This window comes from Hibiscus syriacus, unplaced genomic scaffold, assembly GCF_006381635.1.
Source record: "Hibiscus syriacus cultivar Baekdansim isolate YM2019G1 unplaced genomic scaffold, ASM638163v2 tig00116984_pilon, whole genome shotgun sequence".
NCBI lineage: Eukaryota > Viridiplantae > Streptophyta > Magnoliopsida > Malvales > Malvaceae > Hibiscus > Hibiscus syriacus.
Genome location: NW_024063507.1, coordinates 906959 through 926605, shown reverse-complemented (window position 1 = coordinate 926605; position 19647 = coordinate 906959). Strand labels below are relative to the sequence as shown.

The 19647-nt window shown below is 31.8% G+C and overlaps 1 protein-coding gene across 1 annotated transcript; it reads left to right on the top strand.

Moving 5' to 3' along the window:
- The first annotated feature begins 15257 nt into the window (after nt 1-15257).
- LOC120193032 (shaggy-related protein kinase alpha-like) lies at nt 15258-19096 on the top strand. Its single transcript, XM_039195662.1, has 13 exons — nt 15258-15442; nt 15941-16150; nt 16248-16340; nt 16428-16487; nt 16597-16869; nt 17001-17075; nt 17498-17554; nt 17637-17777; nt 17868-17918; nt 18094-18189; nt 18274-18357; nt 18509-18611; nt 18709-19096. The coding sequence occupies exons 2-13, from the start codon at nt 16037-16039 to the stop codon at nt 18789-18791; spliced, it is 1230 nt and encodes a 409-aa protein (XP_039051593.1). The 5' UTR covers nt 15258-15442; nt 15941-16036; the 3' UTR covers nt 18792-19096.
- The last annotated feature ends 551 nt before the right edge of the window (nt 19097-19647 follow it).

Below are 19647 nucleotides of genomic sequence, written 5' to 3'. Positions count from 1 at the left end.
CCACTAATTTATTGGAACTTACGAATGAAAATCATCACACGCTAAGTAAAATTTAGTGAGGCAGAAATATAGCTAAAACATAAAATCCATAAAATATAAAAAATAAACTGAAAATTTAAATAAAAAACAATTAAAACTTTAAACTGGGCTAGTCAGGCTGTTTTCCTTTTGAAAACATGAAAATCATTATCTCATGATTTTATCAAAAATCATGTAAGTCATCATTAAATATCATAAATAACTTTTATTCTTTTCATTGAGCATATTTCATAACTTTCTTTTCAATTATATGTTCTTTTCTTTTATATATTGTCATAACTTTCACACTTGTTGTTATATCCCAATGTATATGTAATAGAATACAAGGTACGTGAGTATAAGGTGCACACTAGTCACAACACGGTACTGAATCATAACTGAAACTACGATATGATGCACTTTAGTGCAATCATAACCTAAGCACCAACAGTGTTGAACATTGGTACATGAATGTACCAAAACTGACTGATAACTGATAAGCACTCACTGAATTACAAGCCAAATGTACCTACGACTCTCAATGCAACATACAATGAACTTATATTTATTGTCATATAATCATTTATTAATCTACATCTGATAATTGTAAAACATTTGATAACTGTAAATATCTGACAACTAAAAATCATTTGATAACTGTAAATATCTTATAACTAAAAAATCATATGATAACCACAAACATTTAGAATTCATCATCATAAATATCATACTTGGGCAGTTCATACCCAAAATCATTCATAAAACTTGATGAAAAAAATATTATAGAAATATTCTATACTGAAAATTTATAAATCATATTGGAAAATAAAATGAGGTTGACTTATCGCAAGTCGTCCTTGATCAGAGTAATTAAATAAATAAACTATACTTATTTGAACAGTTTACTTACAAATCAAATATAAGTCTCACTAAGCTTTAAAAATTGCTTCCACTACACAATTTATTGAAATTTCATATTCTGGCGGTTTACACTACCATCAAAGAAATATTATTCTGTATTAATATATATATTGAAAAATTATTCCATTTGCACCAATGAAAACTAGACTCAAATACGAATCTAACCATATAAGGAACTCCATCTAGTTCCACTTGTACAATTTATAGCGAATTTTCAAAGTTGACTGGCATAAGTTGTTTTGAACAGAAATTGATGTCCTATTTTCTAACCTATCACTGGTTAAAAATTCATATCTTTTTTGTATACTTCTCGAAATCAATTGTTTTTTGTTCTAAAAGAAACTAGACTGATAGAAGAATTCAATGGTATAAGATTCATCATCTAAACATTTTTGTAGAGTTTCTGATGATTTTCTAAATTTACTATTCAAAACATAATTTCTAGACAGATTTTACCAACTAGTGTCCTTGACTTATTCACTAGTTATTAGCTTACTAAGCAAACATATAAACTTGAATCACACATCACATAATACTAGGAGTCACTTCTTAAAGTAACTCCGACATTACCTCATCGCAAACCAATATTTGGTCAAAACATATATACAAATGAAATGCACTCACATTTGCCTTGCTATGAAATCTTCTCCATGATAATCTTCTCGATCCACACTTTTTCCTTCCCTTTCAAGCTACTTGAATGACTAAATTTACCGTGGACTGGCGATGTCATATAATAACATAAAATATTCAAACTATTCGTTAGTATTGAACTAACATAATCTAAACTTAAATATAAAATTCGATAAAAATAAATTCAATACTTAAATTGATATAAAACAAAATCGTACTTCCATCGTAATTTCAAACTTCTCAAAATATTCCTTAAATTCCATGAATATTTCGTCTCTCTATCAACTCTTCAACTTTTACTAATTTCATAATCCAACCACTAATTATATATTCTTTTTAGATTTCATATCAACTTTCCTATTTAATCCATAATAATAACTTTTACTAATTTCATAATCCAACCACTAATTATAGATTCTTTTTAGATTTCATATCAACTTTCCTATTTAATCCATAATAATCCTTCACCATTATGATCATTTCACATTAATCACATAAAATTTCCAGCACCTCGATAAAATATTCAAATCAACACTTAAACATTCTAAAGCTTGCAATTTCATTCTAAACTTTCTTAGACTTTTCAATTAACCACACAACTTGATAAACTTGGAATTAAATCTCAACTTAATAATTAAACTCAAAAATTAGCATATTAAATAAATTTCTAGCATTACAATAATTTACTCAAATGATACTTCCACATTTAATAAACTTAAAATCAAGTCCCCATAATATTGAAACTTTTCGAATTCCACCCTCAAATTTTACCAAATTTGAAATTTGGTTCCAAACAACTTTCCAACTTAAATTTTCAACGTTTTCAACTATAAAAAATCAGCATTAACCTTCAAATACTACATTCTTGCAATAACATCCCACAATTCTCAACAATTGTATATTAATCCTTTTACTAACTCAAGACTCCAAATTGATCCAAATTGATCTCCAAGTCACATATAACACTTCTAATATCAATTCTAGACCATATGAAATTTTTCAATATTTTTCTCTAATTTTTTCCTAATGGTCGAATGTCACTATGATCATAAGACTAGTTTTTCATTCAATTTCAAGTATGAATTCAACTTCCTTATTTCAAATTCATTTCATTCTAATCAACACAACATCAAATTGAACCAAAACCCAATCAATCACCAAAACCCTAATTAGGCCAAATGATTTAAATCATTCTACACTTGATTTTAAACATCATACATGCTTGAAAAGTAATCTACAGCATCAAAAACATAATAATCTTTCATTAATTCTTCAAACTTCAAAAACCCTACATAAAGCCTAACCTTCAATCTCAACATATAAGCATCTTCACTATGAAATATTGGTACCAAATAATATAGAATTTCATGTAGATTAATTCTCTAATTCATAACTTAGTCCAAAAATCAATCATGTAAGCTTAAAAATAAAAAATAAAATGTTTACCTTGAAGAAATGGTGGATTCATCCAAGCTTGAAGAAGGAGTTTATTTGTGCTAATTTTCTTGATTAATCTAGTATTTATTAACCTTGACACATGACACTTTAGTAATATAATTAAATTTAAAATTCAATTAATGATAAATCCCAAAAATACCATTAATGAAACTTGATAATTACCAAATGACATTGCATTATCTTCCATTAAAATATTCCTTATTCAAAGATGAATCAACATGACTTTGACTTTTCACTTTGATCATTAAATTTTTGAAAATTGCACTTTAGTCACTAAAATTCCACTGTTTGACCAAATCTAAAAAATTACACTATTCTGAGCCAAATTTCTTTGATATAAAAATAATATTTCGAAACATTTTCTAACATTCTTCAAATTTTCATAAAATTTCGGTTCGATCCGATTATCTGATTTTAATACCAAACTTTATCGCTTTATAACTTTTAACATAAATCTCGTATTGAAAATCTAATTCCCACAAAAATCCTTGTTTTAGGCCAAACTATTCATTTACGGGCTAAAATCTATAAATTTTTAAAATTACATTTTTGGTCCTTAAACCTTTACAAAGTTTATACTTTAGCCCTCAAACTTTCAAAACTTACATTTTAGTCACTAGTTAAAATTTTGGGTATTACAATGCAGACTCAACCACCCATTTTTATATATATCCCCAAACATCCATCTACTCTCCCATGTTTGAATCAACATATGAATATGAGCAGATGAAATCTATGATGTCAACTATTAATATTTGTCATTCTACGTTTCCACTTTAGATTAGAGTGCAGAGTGGTGGATATATATTTACAACACTGAATCATATTCCCTAGATGAATGAGGAGGATGACTATCAGGCCCTTGAGTAACCACAACATCCATAACGCAATCGACGTCTGCCTCGAGATTATCATTTCACAACACCACGACACTAAAAAGAATTATAGAAGATTCATTATTTTTTATAAAAATTAATATTAAATAAAATGTTTGTTGTACTTACCTATTCAAATCATGATGATTTAATTTTTGTTTATTTATCACACCCATTCAAATAAAATGTAGAAATCAATTACACTCGCTAAAAAAATAAATAGGCAAGCATTCATTCAAATAAAATATGAAAATCCATCACACTCATTCAAAAAATAATATATAAGAAAAACCAAACATTCATTCAAATTGTAATTAAAATAAAATTTCAAATATTCGTTTTTTCAAATACAAATACATATATGATTACTGATAAGGCCTATATCATGGTAGATTTGGTCAGTTTTTTATATACCTTCACCCCTATATGATTCACATCTCTTCGATTGACCTTTCTCTTTACTATGGAAATTCATACTCGTATGAATATAAGTAGATTCAGGTCGACCCTTTGGACTTCTATGAAACATTGGATTTGACATCCATTCATCATGAGCCTTTTTCGACCAATATTATTCATTTGGGATATATCTGAACGCATAGTTGTAGACATTTAATATTCTCTATAGTTGAAAGCACTCATCAACATAAGTGTACATGCTTATACCAACATACATATATGCAATGACTACATGAGCATATGGATATCTCCAAGCCTGAAAGCGACCATAATCACACCATATGTGTTGTAAATCAACTCTAAATGATTGACTTTCTCCTCCTTTGTTGCGGCGTATGCATAACACAATAAAAGTATGACGAATTTGGTCGAAGTTATAAACAAGCATTGAGGTTGAAAATCGCTCGTTTGCTTCTACCATTGTACGAGCCCAAGTTTGACCTTTATTTATGAGACATTCAATCTCTCTCTCTTTATTGGATAAACCTTAGACAACTTAATGTACGTCTCTTTCACCACATTCGATATTGGGAGATGATGCGTACCTTTTAACACTTAACGGCTTTAGCAAGGTTTGTTGTCATGTGTCTATATCGTCAACCACCGTCGTATGCTTGCGACCATTTTTCCTGTGGAATTCTTGAAGCCCAATTCCAAACATGCTAACCATAAACCATATTCAAATTCTTTAAGCTTTTATCAAAATTTGGTTGGTGTGATTCGTATACTGTTTTATAGTATATATTGTGTTAAACATCAATTAAAAACAAATAACTGGATATACACATATTGAAAATAAAACTTACACATGCTTACTATCTCGCTTTGAATGCGGGTGTTATGAAATTGATCGATATTGTTCTTATCAATATGACATATACAAAATGTGAGGGTATCTAACGACTTCCTGGGCATTCAATGCCGCCAAAATGCCAGTTCCTCAATTAGATATCAGTCAAACTCCATCTTCTCGAACAATATATCGATGTAGATTGGTCAAAAAGAAATCTCAAGCCCTTGTTATCTCTCATTCAACAATGAAAAATACAATTGGGAAGATATTTTGTTCACCATCTTGCGCAACTGCTATCAATAATATATACTTATATTGACCATATAATCACATATTGTCTACTTGGACTATACGCTTGCAAAATAGAAATCCTTTTATGCATGACTTGAATGCCCTAAAGAGTCTATGAAATATTTTCTTCCCTGGAACAAGTTAACCTTCTTCGTCATATGCAGGCATGGTTTGAGACTTAACTATGGTTCCCAAGAGGAATCGCTTAATTGCTTGTAACAAATTTGGTAGCTCATTGTACGATGTATCTGAATCTCCACACGGTAGCTTCATTGCCTTCAACTTCGCATTCCAAACCTTGTCATATTTTGCTTGGTATCCAAAATGACTTCAAATAGATGCAACTAACACTGAACAAAGGATCTTTGGATTTTTTTTCAACCAACATCTTCACGTATTTGCATATTACATTGGAGTCTAATAGCTGGTGGTCTCGTTCGATAGAGTTTCATAGACATGTGTGAAGATCATTGTACCTTGTGATATCCCGAGGATCGTGCCTCTGAATTTTTAACACTATGATAATCCACTTACACTCTAAGTTATATTTAACACCAATGTAGCTTTATTTTTTCCTTTAAATTGCATCCTAATTGAAAATTCACCCGAATTTTTGAATGATTCAACATGTGATATAGAGTTATATGTGGCATGTCTGGGAATTCAGGTTCCCTCATCACATCATAATATATCCTGTACATGTGAGGGGTAGGTTGATAAGGTGTCGAAACTTCATTAATGACCAAATCAGGTACACCATCACTGTAGACATTATCATCGTTGACCAAAACGAGTTCCTCAGTTTCTTCATCTTCGCTGGAATCATCATGTATTTCTCCCCCATCGATTTTCAGTATCAACGTCAACATTCAATTTCGAATGATGTATGATTCTCGCCCCATGCTCTGATGCTATCAATGTCCTACCGACTTCATTTTCACTTTCTAATAGCGCCATAAAACTATTTATCAATCTATATATTGGATCCTTAAACTCACTTTTGAATATGAATTTCTAACCACATTTCTTGATGACCCAAGAATATCAGATATGTTATACACCTCAATAAATAACTCAATAAGTACAATATTTGTTTGCTCATGCAATCCAATTATGGTTCTAATATCATCATGTTCTTCAAGTGTTACTGCAACATATCAAATAGGCAGCTCAGCTTTTATGACACAAATTTTATCTTTATCCATTCCACTCCGCATGCATTTTTGGAATATTAATTAATTACACTTAACTCTTTTATAATTTTGTCTTAGACAATACTTTTTCCTATTAAATAAACCACATTTCCAGAATATTTAATCACAAAAAAATAAATAAACGATCTAGAAATATCTAGTAGATATGAATGTAGGGATTTCATGATTCGAGGATTTCCACGTTGTGATACTACCAACGTTTTGCATTTTTCTCTTCGGATGACACCCGAACTATCCTTGGAACTCTCATCTCTCCAACCAAGAAGGACGCTATTATTTGGGAACACCATAACACCAGTTGCTACACGGTAAAATATGGGTATAATTGGCTCCTTATGAAAGCAGGCACGAGTAGGGATTAGGGCTGAGCAACGAAACCGAGAAAACTGAAAAACCGACACGAACCGAGTAAAATGGTTCGGTTCGGTTTGACCTTATACGGTTCGGTTTTCGGGTTAGTTTAATTATTCAAATCTTCTAATTCGGTTCGGTTCGGGTTTTCCATAAGGAATCCATTTATTCCATTTGAACCAAATAAGAAATTGGGTCAGTCCAGCCTGCTACTCACTTGGACATTTACCCTTACGGCCTTACCCATAAGTGATATTGATGTAATAAAAAAACCTAAATAACTCGGCCCTCACTCTTCTCCACTCTTCTCCAGCCCCTCGACCCTCACTCTGCCGTTCTTGTCTTCTTGATTCTGCACTCTCCCCAGTCTCGACAGAGCTTCAAGTCTTCAACTGCAACGATTCGACAAAGCTTTATCTCTTTCCCTTCATCTTGGCATCTTGAACGTGATTTCATAAGGTAAATAACTCGAACATATTTTTGGTCTGTTAATTTTGGGGCGTGAATTTAGAGTTTTTTTTTGTGGGTTTCAAAGTTTGTAGGTCGTAATATTTGTTTTCCCCGCTTATATCCTTGTTAATTCTACTTATTCGAGTTTGTATTGCTTCGATCTTTACTATTTTTTTATCTTGCTTTTTGCATATCAATTGTGATTTTTCGTATGAAATCAAAATGTTATTTTCATTGGTTGAAGAACTGTGCTAAATCATGGTTACACCTTTACTCTCTCTCATGCTTGGATCTGTTTTCCTTTCTTTATTTTTAACTACCCTTGTTAGATCAGTGTGATTGAGCGTTCTGATGAGATTCAAGTGTGCTTACCTTTCTATTACCTTGTGATGGTCTTGGCTTGATCATGTACTCAACCTAATATTTGTTCGTTAGCTATGTGCTATAATAATGAAACTTTGACATCTCCCACAACACCATTGTGTCTTGGATAGTGACTCAACATCGGAAATAATAGTTTAAAACTATCATTGCGTGGTGTTTGTCTAAGATTTTATAGGATAAAAATGTCGCAATCTTTAGTTGGCAAGCATTCTCGACTACATATTAAAAGCCTCAGGTCTACCCGGGTTATGGTGTGCTTTTCTTTTCCCTTTTGATTCAAGTGGCTATATATCTGTCACAGATGCATTCAATTTCAAAGAGTTTCTTAAGTTTTGAATTCCGAAAGCTTATTTATTATATTTCAATTTTAAACTTTCATGCTTATTCACCATAGTTCTTCAATTATCCATCTATTCTATGCTCATTTTCTTGAGGTATTCATGTCCTTCACATATGTCCTGGATATGATATGATAGTATTATCTTCATATACATGAAAGATTTAGAAAATATGAAAATTAAAACTTAGTGTAGGAAACAAATTTCCAGGAAAGTTAACCCGGTTTAAAATAGAATTCCACATCTAGTGACCACAAAATTAACTTTACATGAAACAAAATCAGGGGGCCAAGGGTTGTTTTGGTATTTAAGTAGGTCTATCAGTTATCAATCCTTTTCATATTAATAATATTTTCTTCAAACCAAATAAAAAAGCACCAGCTGGATTGATAAAGAGATGTTGCTAGATGTGGTACTACCATTTCCCAGTCCTTATGCAACCTAGTCTCATTCCCGCTTATCTCAATTTGATCTCTAAGTCAAACTTCTTGTAGCTTAATGAACCCAGTGACACATGCCATGTTAAGTCCTTACAAAGAATGTGGATAATTTAAGAAAAAAAAATGCTAAAACTGATATTGAATTTAATTGTTTCAAACATGAAGCGAAAAGTCACGGGTTTATTCTATCAGATTGGGGGCCACAGATAGAAATGTAAAACCCACTTCTTTAAATTGCTCACTTACCAGTCCCATGATTACAAATTTATTAATAATTCACATAATTTAATTAAAAAAAATATTACTTATATTTATCCTTTTAAATAATATCATTTAACTCATTATTAATATATAATTGTATAAAATTGCTTTACATTAAATCTAAATAGAATATTAATAACTAAACTTATGCTTTTCTTTTTTTAAGATAACAAACCATAACCGAATTGTTAACATAACTCATCCCTTTGCTTATCTCATAATTCATGTTTGATTCAACTTCCCTATTTGCTTCAACTTTCTCATTCTTCAATATTTTCTTGTCATTGTAAACTGTTTTTTTCCTTCAGAAATGAAGTCTTCATCATCTAATGCTACTCCAATGTTTTGTGTTGATGCTGAGATTCCTTGTGATACTACTGTCAAAACTGATCAATCAGCTGCAGCTTCTTCAAGCATCCCATCGAATCTTCAGCAGCCTTTAAAAAAAACATGACTACAAGTTCTATAGTTTGGGAACATTTTACAAAATTACCTTGTGTAGTTGGAGATATTCCACAATGTAGCTGTAATTATTGTGGAAAACCCCTTAAATGTCCAACTAAAAGTGGAACTAGTGTCATGCATAATCATATGAAACGTTGTCCTAAGTACCCATTTAACAAGGTAGATGAAAAGCAACAGAATTTGTGTTTTAAATCAGAGGAGGATGGGCAGCAAAGTTCAGGTTCAGTTATTTGGAAATTCGACCAAACACAATGCAGAAAATATTATGCTAGGATGATTATCATGGATGAATTGCCTTTTAGAGTTGTTGAGCATGAGGGATTTCGAGATTTTTGCAATATGATGCAGCCTAGATTCCAAGTTCCCTCTAGGTTCACTATAACAAAGGATTGCATGGAAATTTACTTGGAAGAAAAAGATAAACTTTTTAAGTATTTTAAGAGTTTCAATCAAAGGGTTTCTCTCACTACTGACATATGGACTTCTAGGCAAAACCTTAGTTATTTGTGTCTCACTGTTCATTTTGTTGATGATGAATGGAAATTACATAAACGAATCTTAAATTTTACACCCATTCCTAGTCATTCGGGTGATGTGATAGGGAAATGAATTGAAAAACACTTGCTTGAGTGGGGAATAGATAAGGTGCTCACAATCACAGTAGATAATGCTAGCTCTAATGATGTTGCGATCAAGTATATAAAAAAAAGGCTAAACAATTGGAAACATAGCATTTTAGGGAGTGATTACCTTCACATGAGGTGTTGTGCACACATATTAAATCTAATTGTCAGAGAAGGTTTGAAAGATTTGGATGACTCGATTTTTAGAATTCGTTCGGCTATTAGATATGTTAGGTCATCACCAGCTAGGATGCAAAGGTTTAAGTTGTGTGTTGAGCAAGAAAAAATTGAGAGCAAGGGTTTAGTTTGCTTGGATGTTGAAACTAGATGGAATTCAACATTTTTAATGCTAGATACTGCCGTGAAATTCGAAACAGCTTTTGACAGGTTGGGAGAGCAGGATTTTAAATATAGAGATGAGCTTTCAAGTTCAAAAATGAAGGGTCTACCTACCGACTTAGATTGGGAGCATGCTCGTGCTTTATTGCCATTTTTAAGAGCCTTTTATGATGCTACATTGAAGCTGTCCGGTTCTTCATATGTCACTAGCAATTATTATTTTCATGTTGTGTTTGGCATTGGAATGAGAATTAATGATAAGCTAAATGATTCAAACTCAAGCATAAAACTTATGGCTTCAAATATGAGGGAAAAATATCACAAGTATTGGGGGAATGTGAAAAATCTTAATCCATTCTTATTCATTTCTATGATTTTAGATCCTAGACATAAGATGGATTATGTAATCTTTGTGATTGAAGAAGTTTACGATGCTGAAAAATCTGAGCAGTTGAGTGAAATTGTAAAACAAACTTAAGTGAGTTGTTTGATCTTTAGTTTGTTAAGTGGTAATCCCAAGAGGAACCAAATGTTGCTTCTCAATCTAATGTCTCTAGGGTTGAAAATGATGAGATGCTTGATTTGTTTGTTATTCCAAGACCAAGTACAAAAGGAAGAGGGCTGAAAGTGTTTAGTGAAGGTAAATCTGAACTTGAAAGGTATTTGGAGGACAAAGTAGAACCTGATGTTAAGAAATTTGATTTGCTTGATTGGTGGAAGAACAAAAGTCAGACCTATCCCATAATTTCTGTAATGGCTCGAGATATATTGGCAATTCCTGTATCTACAGTGGCTTCAGAATCTGCTTTCAGCACTGGAGTCGTGTTCTTGACTCATTTCGGAGTTCTTTAACTCCAAAATTGTTGAGTGTCTCATTTGTGCACAAAATTGGCTGAGAGCATCACCTGTACAATCCAAAAAGAGGAACAAATTGAAGAAATGGAGAACATTGAGAGTGGTAAGTAATTATATAAACACTTGTAAAAATTTTCTGACTCATTTCTGTAAATATTACTTCTAAATATTGTTTTTGACTTTTAATAGGTTTCGAAGATTTAAGGCTAAATGAACAATGATGACCATGATGATTGATCGAAGATGGAACACTTACAAAGGTAATTTCTATGATTTAATTTTATAAAGCTTATGACATGATATATTTGAAATCAAACCATTGAAAGTTCTATGATTTAATGTATAAAGCTTATGACATGATAATATTTAAATATTGTTTATGTTTGTGATATTAAAATATTGTTTTAATAATATATTAAATTAGTTTAAATTTAAATATTTCAATTGAAATGTAATTCTGATTTAAATTTTGCATGATAATCTTCCGTATAATATAGATTGAAGGTTGGGTGATGAAGAGCTGACTCTAAAGTTAAACTTGAAGGCTGAAAAGTTTTCAGCATCTGCAAATGAAAAGCTAGAGGCTGCTGGTGTTCTATCATGAATGGATGATTATAGTTTCAAGCGATTAACTTTGATAGTTGAATTACACTTTGATTTGGTTGTTTAATTTGTTGTGTGAACCGAATTGCGAACAATATGTAGATTATAGTTTTTGTATGGATTATATATGTGGAATGTGGATCATCCATAGTAATGTGGATTATAGTTTTTGTTGGATTATACGTTTTACTAAGATTATATGTGGATTATGTTTTCAGCATCTGCAAAGTAATTTTTTTTTGAATTATAGGTTCGAGTGAAATTTTCATTGAAAATCAAACAGGCAATGATATTTTTCAAGTATGTCTAATAATGTATTCGGTTTATGGAAAACCGTTTTACCGAACCGAACCGAATCAAAAAACCGGTTTCGGTTTTTTCGGTTTTTTAACCATTCGGTTTCGGTTTAAATTTTGAAAAACCGTTTATTTCGGTTCGGTTCAATTTTTGGTAAAAAACCGAACCGAATACACCCCTAGTAGGGATAGATCCAAAATCTGGAGAACGCTTGCCCAGCTTCCCATCTCTCCTAAAGTGAAGATTTTCGGGTGGAGAATGTGTTATGATGCACTGCATACGGGAAAAAAAACTCGCTGTTGCTTCCATTGGAATAGCCACCTGCCTCATGTGCCAATTGTAAGATGAAACAACAATCCATGCCCTCAAAAACTGCCCCAAATCAAGGTCTATATTCACCCTTTCTGGGATGAACCATTCGATTGTTTGCATGCAAATAGATTCATGCAAAGAATGGCTCGAACACGCAAGCAACTTGCTGGACAGAGAGGGATTTGCTCGGATGGTAATTCTTTTTGGAACCTTTGAAATAGGAGGAATATTTGGGTCCATGATGGAGAGCTCCAAGCTTTCTGGGATGAACCATTCGATTGTTTGCATGCAAATAGATTCATGCAAAGAATGGCTCGAACACGCAAGCAACTTGCTGGACAGAGAGGGATTTGCTCGGATGGTAATTCTTCTTTGGAACCTTTGAAATAGGAGGAATATTTGGGTCCATGATGGAGAGCTCCAAGCCGATCGTGAAGTTGTGTGCAAAACGTGGGAGATGGTAGCAAGCTTCACAGTAGTGACAGAGTTTTCAAACCACTATAATCTGAACCATCGACCACCTGTTAAAGCTCAGTGGTGTCTCCCAGAGATAGGCAGGATCAAAATTAACGTGAATGGAGCTTTCATTGACAACACATGAGAGGCAGCGCTAGGTTTTGTTGCTCAAGACCACCACAGAATGATGATTGGAGGACATGCTCGTAAACTGGACTCTCTCCAAACAGCTGAATCAGCTGAAGCGTTAGCCTTCGTCCATGCCGTTAGATTTGCAATCGAAAATGAATGGGATCAAGTCACCATCGAAGGAGACGCAATAGGGATAGTTAACCGATTGAATAATCGCAGTGAAGAATTTCAGTGGTTGGCATGCTTCAAAATGAGGTTCACGAAGGGCTGGCAGCACATCCAAATTTCTAGTTTTGATATACTCCTCGCAATGCTAACAGAGTGGCGCATATGCTAGCTTCTAGGGCTATATCGATGCCAAACCAATTATGGTTATTTTTCGATGAACCTGAGTGTATTAAGAATCTTGTAATTTTGGATGCAATTGGTATATGAATGAAATCATGAATCTTTCAAAAAAGAAGAAGAAGATATATTTAAGAATCTCAATATTCATGGTTAAGTTATTATTTTGGTAATTCATTCGTTATAAATGATTAATTAATTTTGACTTAAAATTCAATACTAAATTTTTTTTGTTAAAGATAGGTAGCTAATATTTTCCCCGTTACATTTTTAAGTGCCAACCGTTAAAAAAATAATTAATGACAAGTGTCAAGTTTATTTTTTTAAATATTTGTAAATAATATTTTATTTTTAAAAAAATTCAAAAAATATAAACATGATACGTGTCACTTAACAACTTTTTGAACGGTAAACACCTAAAAGTGTAACATAGAAAACGTTAGACACTTAGAGTCTGTTTGATAGACTGTAATTGGTTTTATGGAAAATAATTTATGTAAAATGAATTACCTGAAAATTGTTTTACGTAGAATGAATTACATGAAAATTGTTTTACGTAAAATAAATTGCATTTTCTGAAAAAAATTTCGAAAACTATTTTATGGTATTATGATGATATTGTGTAAATCATTTTCACTAATTGTTTGATACACTATAATTAATTTTATAGAAAATTATTTACATAAATTGAATAAAGTTCGATTCAGTTAATATTAAAAAAATTGTAAATTGAATAAAGTTTGATTTAGTTAATATTAAAAAGTGTTTGATTAACGATTAAATAAAAAAAGTTAGTCTAATTCAGTTAATGGTAATTCGGTTCTATCGGTGATCGAAATTAACCGTTTGAACACTCCTAATTTTAATTATTAGTTTAATAACATAATACTAAATTATTATATTAATATTAAATGTATAAATTAATATTATTCATTATTAATAATTAAATAATATTATATTTTAAAAAAATAATAGATAATATTAATCATATTAATAATTTGTTATACATTATTAAATTAAAATAAAATATAATATATTATTATAATATAACTTAGTACATATTAATGTAATATTATTAAAATTATACTATATATTAAATATTTAAAAATTAATATTCTCATTAAAATGATATTAAAACATTATATTAATATTAAATAAATAAAATAATATTTTCGGAGTGATTTATATTTTTAAAGTGAAAAATTTGTAAATTGTTTTACCAAAAATCAGATGTTAACACATTTTACAGAAAAATACGAAGGAACTAGGAAAATAAATTACATTAGAAAAACTAATTACAACTAGCAAACACTGAAAAATATTTTACGAAAAATATTTTATAGCTATAAAATTAAGGAAAACGTTTTTCAAAAAATATTTTTCAACTATCAAGCATAGGAAAACGAGGAAACATTTTACAAAAAAAAATATAATTAAACACTAAAAGTTAATTTTAACTATAGTTTAGGAGCTTATTTTTGCATTAAATCATTAATTTTAATTGTTTTCTTGTCATAAATTATTAATTTTTGTTTCATAAATTATAATTAAATAAATTATGTACTTTAATACTTAAATTATCAATTTTATTCCGTTTTGATACCTAAATTTTTAAAATTTTTTTTGAAACCAGAGAGTTTTTATTTTATTTTAGTCAAAATTCGAATAATTTTAAATGTAAAATAAACTGAATTTAAAAATAAAGTTTTAATAAATAAATAAATAGAATCAAAAGTTTTAATACATTAAAAAGATAAAATGGAAAATGGATAAAGGGAACAGTTGGATTCAAAGCGTGAAAGAGAGAAAGCTGAAAGTGGGGACCACTATGTGTTTGAATGGTCAAAAAAGAAGACCCTACTTACTGTTGAAAACCGCGAAAGAAGAAAACGATGACTGTTCACCACCAAAAAAAAAAAAAAAAAAAAAGAAGAAGAAAAAACCATCGAAGCTCTCAAAGCCACACCTTCTCTCTTTTTTATTTTCTCCTCTGGAAAACAAATCTTCGTTCCGACAATCATTCACCGTCAAAGGTCAGCTTTCAGATCCGGAATCCGTGCCCGTATCTTCCTTCTCATGATTCCGCCTAGCGTGCCTGTTGTTTTCGCCCCGATTTCTTGACCCGGCCGGTAATTATTTTCATCCACGCTCTCTGTTTTTGAATCTAATGTTTGCCGCGTTTGGCTGTTAGATCGTTTTTCTCCCGTTATTTTTGTTTAATTTTTGCTTCATCTTAGATCCTTGTTTCCTTCTAGGGCTGCATATATATATATATATATATATATATATATATATATATATATATATATATATATATATATATATATTATCATTTTTATTCACGAGGAATTAAGAGAAAGGAAATACCTATTAGTCGGTTCATTTCACGTGTAAAATAACCTATAATGAGCTCAACACGCTAAAGTTTATGCACTAAAGAAGAACGACGCTCTATGCTTTATATAATTTTATGCAATATTAGCAGTCAAAATATGTACGCGTGTGTAAAAATAATATTAATTTTCTTCTTCAAAGGATTAGAGATTTGATTTAAAATGTTAGTTGAATGATTTATTGCCGATTTATGTTTGGATGAGCCATTGACATTTATTTAACGTGTTTTACAGGTAACTACTCTTTGGGTTTTATTTTGAGTGATTTAAAGAGCTTAATATTCGAGAGAAGATCTTGAGATTCTCGTTTATTGCTTTTAGTTTAGTCCGATGGCTTCTATAGGTATGGTGCCTGCTTCTGGATTAAGAGAATCTAGTGGAAATGCAGTTGGTGTTGATAGATTACCCGATGAAATGAATGATGTGAAAATTAGGGATGACAAGGTATGTTGATTTGTTTTCGGACTCCGCTTCGTTTTAATTTGATAATTGGTTACTGGTCTTTCAGATCGTTTTTTTAAAAGTTATTACTATGTTGCAGGAAGCGGAGGCAACTATAGTTGATGGTAATGGAACTGAGACAGGGCATATCATTGTTACCACTATTGGGGGTAAAAATGGCCAGCCCAAGCAGGTAATTTTCTCCTCTGAACTAGAGTTTATTGGTTCGGTTTTTCAGATGTTTGATGATTTTGTAACCTAACCTTTCTTTCATTTTCAGACAATAAGCTATATGGCCGAGCGAGTAGTTGGGCATGGATCATTTGGGGTAGTGTTTCAGGTACACATGATTTCATCTTTTTCATACTTCACTTGAAGATATGTTCAAATTTCATTTTTTTAAGTTGAGTTTTAAGGTTTTGTAATGAATTGTCTGTGTTGTGTCTCAGGCTAAATGTTTAGAGACAGGCGAAACTGTCGCTATTAAGAAGGTTCTTCAAGACAAAAGATACAAGAACCGTGAATTGCAAACCATGCGTCTGCTAGACCACCCTACTGTTGTCTCTCTGAAGCATTGTTTCTTTTCAACAACTGAAAAAGATGAGCTCTATCTTAATCTGGTGCTTGAGTATGTTCCTGAGACTGTTCACCGTGTTATCAAACATTATAATAAGATGAGCCAAAGGATGCCACTGATATATGTTAAACTCTACTTTTACCAGGTATCAACTTTGTTAAGATATTTACTTTTGCTATCTTAGAAACATCTTTTATATCTATATGGAAACAAGAATCCATGATGCCATAATGTGCAACCCTTAATGAAATTGGTAATATTTTTGTTTTTCTGCAGATTTGCAGAGCACTTGCATACATTCATAATAGTATTGGTGTGTGCCACAGGGACATAAAGCCTCAAAATTTATTGGTATATTTTTAAGCAACTCAATATATGCTTTCTGTTTGGTGATTAGTAAAGCTATATCAGTTTTAAAATATTTAATGATTGTGGACAAACATCGTCTGGAATTGGTTTGGTGCTTCAATAATTTTGAAAGGATAATTGATTTTTGCAAGGGAAGAAACAATCCAACATTCTGGGAAATATATGCATGCTAATTTATCGTTGCTTGCAATCTCAAATTTTAAACAGAATGGGCTTGTAATAAATTCACTCAAAGATATTGCCACAATTCTTTCCTTTGTTGCAAAGTTGCAACATCTTGTTATTTATTTTGGGGAATAACTTAGTTTACATCTTATTTGTTATTTACTATAGAAGGTTGGGTTTATTTATCATTGTGTACATTTACACTGAAAAAATATACCAATACAATGATCCCCTTTCAGGTCAACCCACACACCCACCAGCTAAAACTCTGTGATTTTGGAAGTGCGAAAGTTTTGGTATGTACAATAGATTTTCTTATTTGCTTCTTTTGTAGATACCTAGTTGTTCATGAGCCTAATTTTGATTTAATTTGGCCAGGTAAAAGGGGAACCAAACATATCTTACATCTGTTCTCGATACTATCGAGCGCCTGAATTAATATTTGGTGCAACTGAGTACACTACAGCCATTGACATCTGGTCTGCTGGCTGTGTTTTGGCTGAGTTATTGCTTGGGCAGGTAGATGTTTCCTTGCATATATTTATACTTTATGTGCATGTATTTTTCCTTTATACTATCACTCAACAAGTATTATTTTTGTGGCTACAGCCTCTGTTTCCTGGTGAGAGTGGAGTAGACCAGCTTGTTGAAATTATTAAGGTATATTTCTGTTCAAAATTCTAATCAATAATAGTTTTATCATGATGGTATTGGAAAAATTGTTCGGGAAACATGATGGATGGAAGCTATGAACCTATCCAAGCTTGTAAATAACCGGTGGCATCATTGGCACTGGATTTCTGATTTATTCTATATCTGTGGTTTTTTTATACAGGTTCTAGGTACTCCGACAAGAGAAGAAATAAAGTGTATGAATCCGAACTACACAGAATTCAAATTTCCCCAAATTAAAGCTCACCCATGGCACAAGGTAGTGGATATTGCATGTCATTTCGGTACTTTTTGTTGGAAAAATACATATATGGTATTTGATCAATGTATCATTGGTATGCAGATATTTCATAAGCGTATGCCTCCCGAAGCTGTGGATCTTGTTTCACGTCTATTGCAGTACTCTCCAAATCTTCGTAGTACAGCTGTAAGAATCGACCTTTTACGCCTATGTTATTGGTTTTTTCTGTTCATTATGCAGACTCTTTCCTCGTTCTAATAAAACAAACTATTATTCAATTATGAGCATTTCTATTTGTCAACGTACTGTCTTAAGGGTGTTTTTACTTTCTGTACAGGTCGAGGCTTTGGTCCATGCTTTCTTCGACGAGTTACGTGATCCAAACACTCTCCTGCCTAATGGCCGATTTCTTCCTCCATTGTTCAATTTTAAGCCTCATGGTAAAAACCCAGATGATACATCACATGTTTTCTCTACCCTTTTTACCAATTTCTTATTGAACTGTGGAACCGATGATGATCTTTGCTGTATTTTTAGAACTGAAAGGAGTGCCTGCGGATATGGTAGCGAAACTGATCCCGGAGCATGCGAGAAAGCAATGTGCCTTCCTTGGATTATGATGGGATTCCTTTCTTATCTTAGTGTCTGCATCTTGCAGAAATCTTGGGCTATTGTAGAGATAAGTAGGAGTGTTAGTTATCTTCGTCACCCCTCCATGTTCATTTGTTCCCTTTATTATTTTGTTTTTTAATCAATCTCTCATGTTATTTTCTCTCTCTACCCCCATCCTTTTGTAGAAAGCAAAACTGGGGGAGTATCTAATATCTTGCAATGACTATGCGTATGACAGATTGTAACAACATATTGTTGGTTTCAATGTAATTTCCTTTCAGTGTAATTTAATTGATAGGTATTCGATTACTAATTTCACCCATGGACGACGATGTTATATGTTCAATCTTGACTAATCTATCTTGGAAAAGGATGTCATGTCAACCTAAAGCTGACTCATTACCTTTTTTTTTTTTACAAAATTCTTCTTGAAACTTTTTTTTGATTAATCTCATAAAATGGGGTGATATTAGATTGAAATCTGTCGATTCTAATTCATTTTACCATGTGTATACTTCCTTCGTAAAACACACTTTTGACCCTTTTAGATCAAAATATGATCGGTCAAAATTAAATCTATTGTTGTTCATACATAGAGATGCACATAGCCGGATTTAAATCCGATTCGGATCGGATAAAAATCGATCCGGTTTTTTCACTAAGTCAAAAAATCGGTTTATAAAAAATCCGGTTCGGATCATAACGGTTTGGAGGGCTAGATGATGTAACCGGTGTAACCGGTTTCGGTTTGAAAAAAACCGTTTTTTTTTAAAACCGGTTTTTAATCCGGTCATCCAATTTTTTAAACCTCAGACCGGATTTTTTCCGGATAAAAAATCAGTTTTTTATCCGATTTTTTCAAAC

Coding starts and splice junctions, on each gene's coding strand:
- LOC120193032 (XM_039195662.1), top strand. CDS start 16,037: ATGGCTTCTATAGGTATGGTGCCTGCTTCTGGATTAAGAGAATCTAGT. Junction 18,190..18,273: donor AAGCTCACCCATGGCACAAG/GTAGTGGATATT, acceptor ATTGGTATGCAG/ATATTTCATAAGCGTATGCC. Junction 18,612..18,708: donor GTTCAATTTTAAGCCTCATG/GTAAAAACCCAG, acceptor CTGTATTTTTAG/AACTGAAAGGAGTGCCTGCG.